Below are 10,010 nucleotides of genomic sequence, written 5' to 3' on the forward strand. Positions count from 1 at the left end.
ACGAATGGGACAGTTCCCCTCATCTGCCACCGAGGGAACAGAACCACCCGAGTGGAGGGATGAAGCTGAGGCCAGGGGAGCTTATGGACCAGCCTGCCTCCAGGGAGCTGCAAAGGCCCTGGCAAAGGGGTCTTCTGAAGGTACAATCGGTGACTTCGGCCACGTGCCTGAACTCTCCTGACTGACTCAAAGCCCGATGACTGCGTTCACGGCCAAGATCAAGGAGGCGCATTTGCAGGGGCTGGCGTGGCGATAACAGGCTCCCCTGGCCCAATCTTTTGAAAATGTGCCATTTTATGAGGGATTAAATTATGGGGCGGGGGTCGGGGGGAGACTGATGGAGGCTTTAACTATCATCTGTGTGCTGATAGCTTCCAAATTTATATCCCAGCCCAGGCTTCGCCCCTGAGCTCTGGACTCGTAGATCTATCTGCTGACATCTCACGGGGAGCCCTAACAGGTATCTCAAAAGCAGTGTCCGGGCCTTGCCTCCATACCACCACCTCCCAGCCTCCCGCGGCACCACCATCCTCTGAGCGGCTTAGAGCAAAGGGCTCTGTCCCTGCCTCAGTTTCCCTCCGGACTTCCAGGAGCAAGTCTGCTGGCTCTACCTCCATCACAGTGCTCAATCCACCTGTTTCCTTCCACCCTCGTCTCTGCCCAGGCCACCCCCTCGCGTGCCGGGATGACTACCATGGGCCCCCCCCTGCATTCTCGTCCCCCCACAATGCATGCCCCACGCAGCAGTGAGGATGAGCCGGCAGTAAGTCAAGCACACACGCCCCTCCTTCAATCTTCGAGGGACTCCCCCTGTATCTTGAGTAAAAGCCAGGCTCCCTCCCACACCCACAAGGGAGCCCTGCTTGTTACATCCGCTCCCCACTCTGGCCACAAGGGCCTGCTAGGAACACGCTCCTGCCCCAGGGCCTTTGCACCTGCAGGACTGCCGCCTGGAACGTCTTCCCCCAGATCTTTGGCTGGCTGGCTCCTGCGCATCAGGTGAGGACGCTGACCCGTCAGGCAGACTTTTCCCAACCACCATACTGGATGGCTCCTCCCGGTCCACATCGAGGGCACAGTATGCTATCCTTCCTGACTCCCTCCCACGGCTTGCTATCCTCAGGACTGTGTTGTTATTAACTTTTCCCCTTTATCATCTGTCTCTGCCACTCAAATAGCCCCATGTTCACTGTTCTGTGCCCCGTGCAGGGAGGGCCTGATAATCGGTGACAGGGAAGAACTGAGTGAAGGAAGGAGTGGAAATGGAGGGAGAAGCAAGCGACGGGGTCTCCTTCCCAGGAAAGCAGAGCATGCCATGGGGGGCGGGGGACGAACGAAGGTGTGGTTATGGGGCCTTCAGAATTGTCGGCTCTCTGGGAAAAGGCGGGTTGTGGTGGAGGAATTAGCCACTGACAGCTTTTGGCTAAAATAAAGCAGCCGTTACACAAGGCTTAGGGGCTGTAGATTTTTTCTGGAAAGGGTGAGACAATATTTTAGGTTTTGGGGCCACAATTCTGCTCTGCCCTCGCAGCGTGAGAACGCAGCCAAAGACACATGTGTGCACATGGACATGGCTGCGCAACAAAAAACTTGACTTACAAATACAGGCTGTGGCTATGGTCTGCAACCACTGCCTGACCTGGACTGGGAGCCCGGGACCATAAGGGACTGGGAACTCCAGGGCTAGAGGGAGGACTGAGAGAGGGTTATCGGTTCTGTAGTGCAGAGGTGTGCCCGCAGGCAACTCACTAGACCTCTCCGGGCCTCTGTGTGCACCTCAGACAAATAGGAGCAGCACCCTCTCCAGGGAGCTGTGAGGCCACAAGGAAACCACTTGGCACTGCCCCCCGCACATGGTAGGTCCCTGACAAAGCTCTCTCCCCCGTTTTCTTTCGCCTGACTTGATCTTCAATCAGAAGTCACATGATTGCTCTTTGCAGACAGGTGGTGTTCCCAGGCTCACGGTTAGGCACATCTGGCTTCTGACCAGCAGGGCTCCAGTGCTGGCGCTCACCTGGCTAACCGTGGGGCCCGGAGCACACGGTCCAGCCTTTCTGAGCCCCGGGAACCCCTACCTGTGGGGGATGGCAGAGCTGAGCTGAGCTGGCAGCGGCACTGTCCCTCATCTGTATTCTATGCTCAACCAGATCAGGCCATTCTGATGACTAGGTTCTTATGCTCGTTTACTCACAAACAGTGACACCAGACAATCACGCATGTGAGCACAGAGCAGCAGGAAGAGGAGGTGAGGGTGTGATGGGGCCGAGAGGAAAAGGGGTGTCAGGGACGTGTTGAAGCTGACTCTCTGGCTGAGCCCTGAAGGCATGGGGCTGGGGGCTGGGCTGACGGGACAGGGCTCCCGGCTGGGAGGGCAGCTGTGTGCTAGAGGCCAGTGACCGACGGGACAGCACCCCATCTGGGCCTGGCCTGGCTCGGGCGGGCGGGGACGGGCTGCGGCCAGCCACTTGCCATGCGGGTCATGTCTGCACTCGCGGCTCCGGAGGTGAAAGGTGCTGCGCTAACCACAGCCCATCAGCCCTCCCAGCTGGAATAAGACCACGCGGGAAGCGGAGCCGTGCTCCCGGCCAAATAAAAGCCTGCTTTGCCTGCACCTCCCTGGCTGTGCCCGTTTGAAAACAGAGGGTTCTGCGGGCGGATTGCTTCTGTGCCATTATGTTCTCGGCGCGCGTGCAGGCACCGCGGCCTGCCAGGCCCTGAGAGCCCCTCAACGCTGCGACCCCGCTGGTCCGTAACACGCTCCGGAAGAAAAGAACACAGCAGCCGCCTCTTTCCTTTCTCCCCTCCCTGCTCGCTCCTTCCACCCTCCCACACGCCAGGCTCCGGACTGCACTTCACCTTCACCTGCCGGGCCGAGCGAGAAAGAAGGCCGATGCTGGGATGCTGGGCGGGAAAGGGAGGCGGGGCAGGACCGGGAGAGGGAGGACGGTCCCGTGCAGAGCGGCCGTCTTACTATTCTGGTCCATTCCCGAAAGCACCTGCCTGATGTCCGGGTCTTTGCCTGGTCAGGGCAACTTTTCAAATGACTTTCAAAGACCTGCTCTGTGCTGTTCAATTTCATGGGTGTTTTGTAAGCATCAACTGGTCAGGGAAAAGACGACTCGCCCTTGTCCAGGGACAATGGATAGAATGAAGGCGTCCACCTGGAGGGTGTGGGGAGTCCAGGGGGCCTAAACCAAACTAGCTTCTTTCTGCTGGCAGCAGGGGACCCCAGAGAAACAGCGAGCACCAGATCTAGCATGTTTCCTTCCCACAACTGCGCTGAAAGCCAAGATGTTGGGGACACTCCTCTTCGTCACTACTGTGTACTAACAGCACCTACTACGTGCCACACTCAGGGCTATGCTACTATGTACTAACAGCGCCTACTACGTGCCACACTCAGGGCTATGCTACTATGTACTAACAGCGCCTACTACGTGCCACACTCAGGGCTATCCTACTATGTACTAACAGCGCCTACTACGTGCCACACTCAGGGCTATCCTACTATGTACTAACAGCGCCTACTACGTGCCACACTCAGGGCTATGCTACTATGTACTAACAGCGCCTACTACGTGCCACACTCAGGGCTATCCTACTATGTACTAACAGCGCCTACTACGTGCCACACTCAGGGCTATCCTACTATGTACTAACAGCGCCTACTACGTGCCACACTCAGGGCTATCCTACTATGTACTAACAGCGCCTACTACGTGCCACACTCAGGGCTATCCTACTATGTACTAACAGCGCCTACTACGTGCCACACTCAGGGCTATCCTACTATGTACTAACAGCGCCTACTACGTGCCACACTCAGGGCTATCCTACTATGTACTAACAGCGCCTACTACGTGCCACACTCAGGGCTATCCTACTATGTACTAACAGCGCCTACTACGTGCCACACTCAGGGCTATCCTACTATGTACTAACAGCGCCTACTACGTGCCACACTCAGGGCTATGCTACTATGTACTAACAGCGCCTACTACGTGCCACACTCAGGGCTATGCTACCGTGTACTAACAGAGCATTCCTCCTTGGCCTGGACCAACCAGCGTGCAAGAATGAGGGAACTGTTTTTGAGCCCAGAGGAGGAGGCAGGATGCATAGTGTCTGGCACGTGGGTGGCCGTGCACCGGGAGCTTCACAGGCCCGTCTCCTTCACAGCCCACGATTCCCCTAATGAGGACGGCACCGGGTCCCATTGCACAGATGACAGAGCTGAGGCTGAGTGACGTAGGGACAGCCACACACCCACTGATATGAGGACATGGGCCAGCAGGATGGCTAAGAGCCCAGGTCTGACTTCCGCCGCGGCCGGCCTCTAGTAGCTGGGTGGCCTTGGGCGAGTTATCTGCCCTCTCTGTGCCTCGGTTTCCTCATCTTTGAAGCAGAGGGTAACGGCTGTACTTACCTCCTAGGATTCTGCAGAATTTAGACCCGTGAAAGGCTGTAGGTAGCATCTCACACAGAATAAGGCTTAACAGATGAAGGTTACCATAGCAATAATAATAATGGTAACAACAACAGTAACGTGTTATCTGGCTTGATGCACACTGAGCTGTCTGTCCACCGTGACGTAGGCTCATCACGGACCTCAGGGAGGAGAAAGGCTGCTCACAGGGGCCGGGCCCCAGGTCACCAGTTAGTGGCTGGTCTGCTGGGGAAGCTGAGCCCCAGGCGTGGGGTGAACTTGGGGTAACGGCGCTGACTGTGGCCACAATGAGGGCTGAGGCGGGGACCAGTGCTCCACTCTGTCCACCTGGCCGCTCTCACTGACCCCGAGGGCAGCGAGGAGGCTGCGGTGTCACCGGCTAGCTTCCTGCTGGCCCTGCCGAATGGCTAAGATGCCGGCCTTTCATTCCAAGGCCCACATTCCACAGGGAGCCCTTTGTGTGGCTGAGCTGCTCAGGCCGGCAAATGGGGCTGAGGGCCCCCCACCCGAGACCTGAGTGCCTTCCTGGCACAGCTCGGGCCGGGGCGGGACTGGGCACAGCTCCCATTGCCCCGAGTCTGCCAGGGCCTGGGAAGCTCTGAACAATGTGGATTTCGACATAAATGAGCCGGGCACTTTTCGCCACAGGGGAGGGGCAGAGCAGGGGGAAAGGGTCGAGCCAGGACGGCAGAAGGCCAGCAGCCCTGTTTTGAACATTCGAGGCCGCTGCAGGCACCTCCTGTTGCCTGAGGAGATCAAACAGACGAAGGGGTGGGTGGTGAGGGGGGCTGCTTCCAGAGCACCTGGACCCCTTCCCCGCAGCATCCGGCTGGGAACAGTCACCTGCGTGTGGGGCACACAGCCAGCTGCGGCCACCACTGCTTGCCTGGGTGACCCTGGCCAGTTACTGCATCTCTGTCCCTTCCTCTGTCTGATGGGAAGATTGAGGGCGCCCACCTCCTAGGGCGGGAGGGGAGGAGGGGATGGCCTGGGGTGCAGCGCCTCACTACTCTCACCTCTTCCTGCACGCCCCCCACGCAGCTTCTGCATCAGGGCTCTTCCTGCCACCACCCACCACCGGGGGATTCCAGTGGGGACGCTGTCCTCCCTCGCTGCTGGGAGGGGCTCAGAGCTGCTGGGAGCGCTCGCCTTTGGCACAGCTGGCCGGCTCAGAGCCGGCGGCCCTTCCAGCACCCAGAAGGGCAATGGCTCTGACACTCAGCACTGACCTCGGGGTGGCCCCATTCTGAGCCCGTCTCCACCTGCACGTGCACCGCCGGGCTTCTACAAGGACACGTCAACCCTGAGGGCCACACGACACTGTCTGTTGTCACTTGTCACTCATTCTCTCCATTTCTGGAGGGAGCCTGCAGATTCTAGGCACAGGGCCCTGGTGAGTCAGGAGGAAGGAAGCCACGCAGGAGACACATCCCCCCAGATCTAATGAAGGCCAAGACCTCTGAAATGGCGTCGGCTGGCACAAGGCAGGGTGTGCGGGGGGCGGGGGCTGAGGGGGAGAGGTAGGGGCTCTCATTGGTCTGGACCTCAAATCTCAGCTCCACCACTTCCCACCTGAGTCACGGCGGGCACATCGCTGAGCCTGTCTCTGGCCCCAGGAGGGAGGCAGCAGGGCCCACAGCTGTCCACGAGATGAGACGAGCGCCCCATGCTGAGAGTGGCCCTGGCACAGAGCATGTCGCTCACAAACGATGCTGTCACCGGTTACTCCAACGCCTATGAAGCGGAGCTGACCGTGTCGTCTCACAGGGCTGCTGGGGGGTTATGGGCAGAGCACACGTACACGGCGGCCTTTGTTCCTGTATCACTGCATCTGCCCTGCCGGGTCTCAGCGGCGGGCGATGGGGCCGTGGAGACAGCCAATCCCACAGAAGCCTTCCAAGCGGGGAGGCAGTGGAGCTCGATTTATTGAAGGGGCTTCTCTCGGCCGCGGGGGAAGTGCTGAGCCGGCAGGGGCGGCGCGGGCGGCGGCAGAGCCCTTACACAAACATTTGCGAGGGGCACTGGGCCTGTCAATGCTGTCGATAGGACGGCTCTCTCTGTGGGGCGGGACGTGGGGGCTTATGAGTTGTGAGCCAGTGACTGTGTGCGTAACCCCGATTTCTCTGGTTTCTTGTTCACTTCGGACAGACGGCCCAGCCTGTGCCTGACACCGTGCCAGGCCTGGGGGCCCAGAGAGGAACTGATGGGTGACGAGATGAGCATGACAGTCCCACTCCAGGGACAGAGGTGGGAGAGCAAAAGATGGAGCAATCTCTGATACCTGGGAGGGGCGGGGAGAGGGGCGGCTTTCTGGAGGAAGTGCCATTTGAGTGGGCCTTAAAGGCTGCATGGGCACTTGCCAGGTTACAAACAAAAAACCTGAGGGGCAAAGCATTCTCAGGAGAGGGAACAGCATATGCAAAGGCTCTGAGTCCTACCAGGCTGGGCCTAGTGAACTCTGGGAGTTGTAGTGGGAGGCAATAGGCTAAAAGGCGCTGGGTCAGCAGAGGGGTTCTGTGCGGGGACGCAGTCCTGCATCGCTGTGACCTGCTCAGGTCTGCCCGCTGCCCACAGGCCCAGCGAGGCCACCTGGACAGCCCACGGCCCCACGGAGCGAGCTCCCCCAACCTGCCCCTAAGCTGTCTGGTCTGGGAGGCCAAGTGTCACTGCTGGGACAGGAAACCATCACGTCCCCAGTGACACAGTGGCCCAGCTGCTGATGGGGGTGGGGATGGGGATGGGGATGGGGATGGGACAGCCACTGGCCCAGAAGCCTGGCCCCCCCACAACTGTGCAGCACCCCGTCCACCACCCTCCAGGGCCAGCTCACAAATGCTGGCTCTTAAATTTGCAGGTGGGGACAAAGGCAGCAGCCACGTCGGAGCACCATGGGGCGGGGGAGCTGCAGGCAGACCACCCAGCCCCTTCACAAGACCAGCCCCCTGCCTTCCCTGCCACCCCCAACGCCGTGTGCCAGGCTCACACCACCCTGGGTCCCTCTGCTCAGGCAGCCCTTTCACGGGTACGAACATCCCCTGTGGGGAGGCCTTTCTGGACCTCTCGCCCAAACAACGTGCCCAGCCTCTTCCACCCGGGCCCACAGCCCCACGGTCACTGCTGCACCCCAGCCTCTTCCACCCAGACCCACAGCCCCGAGGTCACTGCTGCACCCCAGCCTCTTCCACCCGGGCCCACAGCCCCAAGGTCACTGCTGCACCCCAGCCTCTTCCACCCAGACCCACAGCCCCGAGGTCACTGCTGCACCCCAGCCTCTTCCACCCGGGCCCACAGCCCCAAGGTCACTGCTGCACCCCAGCCTCTTCCACCCAGACCCACAGCCCCGAGGTCACTGCTGCACCCCAGCCTCTTCCACCGGGCCCACAGCCCCAAGGTCACAGCTGCACCCCAACCCGAGGACAGGGCAGGTGCCCACTAAGCCTCTCTGGGGAGGGACTGAACAATCGCGAGGCCACGTGACACCACGTGGGTAAGAGGTGAAATGCGGTGCTGTCACCATAGGCCCCGCAGGAAGCGGATGGTCCTAAGATGGGGTAACCGCGGAGGGTCCCGCACAGGGGGCAGGGAGTAGGGAAATTGGACTGAGAGGCCCCTGGGCCGTCAGCGGAACCTGGAAAGCGCTGGTGGAGAGGCTCCAGGAGGGGAGCCTTTGGTGGGAGCCAGCCCACACGTCCGGCAGGAAGGGAGGCAGGGTACACACCCTGACCCACTCCTCTCCCCAACTTCCCGCCACATCTCCCAGTGACCCGACAGGAGCCAAAAGGGCCGGCGGCCACCGAAGCCGTCCACACGGGCTGCCTCCTGGCGCCGGCCCCAGGCCCATGGGTCAGGCAGCTATCCCGCAGCCCCGCCACTCACCGTGGAAGTGCTCGGCCGTCTTCCGCCGCAGGGCCTGCAGGGTCACCTCGGAGTCCGCCCACTCCAGCACCAGCCTCCGGCCGTACAAGTGGGTGCTGTGACACAGGGCATTGAAGGCTCTCTGGGGACAGGACCAGAAATAAAATACAGCGTGTCAGCTAAGCCCTGACCGGGAGCACTGCTTTCTGTCCTGCCGGCATTGCCGATCCAAAGGCCACCTCTGGCACCTGTAACACCTCCCAGGAGAGGCATGCCAGCTGCTGGCACGTCTATTTCCTTCGTGGGTGACGTTCCCAGGGAGCAAGTTGCAGGGGCCTGCAGTCAACGCTGCCACCCGGGCCTGTCGCTGGGTCTGGCCAGGCGTGGCGTCTTTCCCAGGGCACACCCGTTAACCTGCCCCCTCCACCCGGCTGCCAGGGGCAGCGCCAAGGAAGAAAGCCGAGTGCTGCCTGCATTCGATGGCGACCAGGGAGGCCCCTCATTTTCACATGGGGCTCTGTCCCTTGCTGGCCCTGGCGATTCTGGCCATCTCTCTGCTGCCTGCCGCCTCCTCACTGCCCCCTCCTTCCCGGCCACCAGCTCCTACCTCAACGGCCTGGGTCCAGCCCCGCGCTCTGCCCTCTCACTGTCTTCGCTCTTCAGACCCCCACACTCTGCCCACTTCCCTCTTTTTGGTTTTTGTTTTGTGGCAGCTTTGAGATCTCGGTCACATGCCATTCAATGGTCTCTACTAGTCACAGAGCCGCATGACCCCAAGCACCACAACCAACCTTAGAGCTTTTCATCATCAACCCCCACCCCATAGAAGCCCCATGCTCACCAGCAGTCACCCCCACCCCCACGCTCCCCGGAGCAGCAATCTGCTTTCTGTCCCTGATTTGCCTATTCTGGACGTCACACAAAGGGAATCACACAGAGCCGGCGAGTTTCTGTCAAACATCGCTGCGCTTCAAGCTAAATGGTGTGGGCAGGGCCTCTCCCTGAAGCATCCCAGGGTACAGAGGCCACTGTGTTTCGTGGACAGGAGCCCGGCATCCGGAGCCACCCTGCCTGGGCCCTGCGCGCCTTAGACCTTGACAAATAGAATGAATCTTCCTGGTCTCCGTTTCCTCATCTATAAAATGGGATGTTAATGGTTCTCCAGTCCCAGGGTTCTAGGGAAGATGAAAAAGACTTAACAGGCCCAGAAAGTGCGGGTGCAAACAGTCGGCGCTCATTAGGTGCTGTCCTCGCCGTCGCGTTGCTAGTGCGGACGCGCGGCCTGCGCACTCTCTCTGCAGAGGCCAGGCAGGCGCTGAGCTGGAGAGGCTGGCTCCCGGGCTCGGCTGGTCAGCACAGGAGACCACAGTGGCCGCGGGGAGTTGCTGGGCGGCAGGACGCAGCATCTGCCGCGGAAGGAGGGCGGTGGGTGTGTCCTTCCTGCTTCTTAGATGCTTCGAGGAGGCAGCCTATAACCAGGAAGGTTCTGGCCCTCGACAGCAGCATGACCGTGAGGGGTGGGCCTGTGTCTCCCAAAGGGAGATCGTGGAAACCCTAACCCCTCAGGCTGTGGGCCTGTTTGGAAACAGGGTCTTTGCAGGTACAGTTTTTTCAGTTAAGAGGAGGACATACTGGAACGGGGTGGGCCCCAAATCCAAGGACTGGTGTCCTCCTGGGAGCCGGTCTGTGAGGATAGAGGCTGGAATGC

General features: G+C 60.2%; 1 protein-coding gene across 2 annotated transcripts in view; it reads right to left on the reverse strand.

Moving 5' to 3' along the window:
* Positions 1-10,010, reverse strand: part of RBM19 (RNA binding motif protein 19) — a 91,807-nt gene that overhangs the window by 15,588 nt on the left and 66,209 nt on the right. For both annotated transcript variants that reach the window (XM_015567371.1, XM_015567372.1), the window contains exon 23: positions 8,324-8,444. In XM_015567371.1, coding sequence (XP_015422857.1) covers positions 8,324-8,444 — 121 coding nt within the window. The remainder of the gene's footprint in view (positions 1-8,323; positions 8,445-10,010) is intronic.

This window comes from Myotis davidii, unplaced genomic scaffold (genome assembly GCF_000327345.1).
Source record: "Myotis davidii unplaced genomic scaffold, ASM32734v1 scaffold223, whole genome shotgun sequence".
Lineage (NCBI taxonomy): Eukaryota > Metazoa > Chordata > Mammalia > Chiroptera > Vespertilionidae > Myotis > Myotis davidii.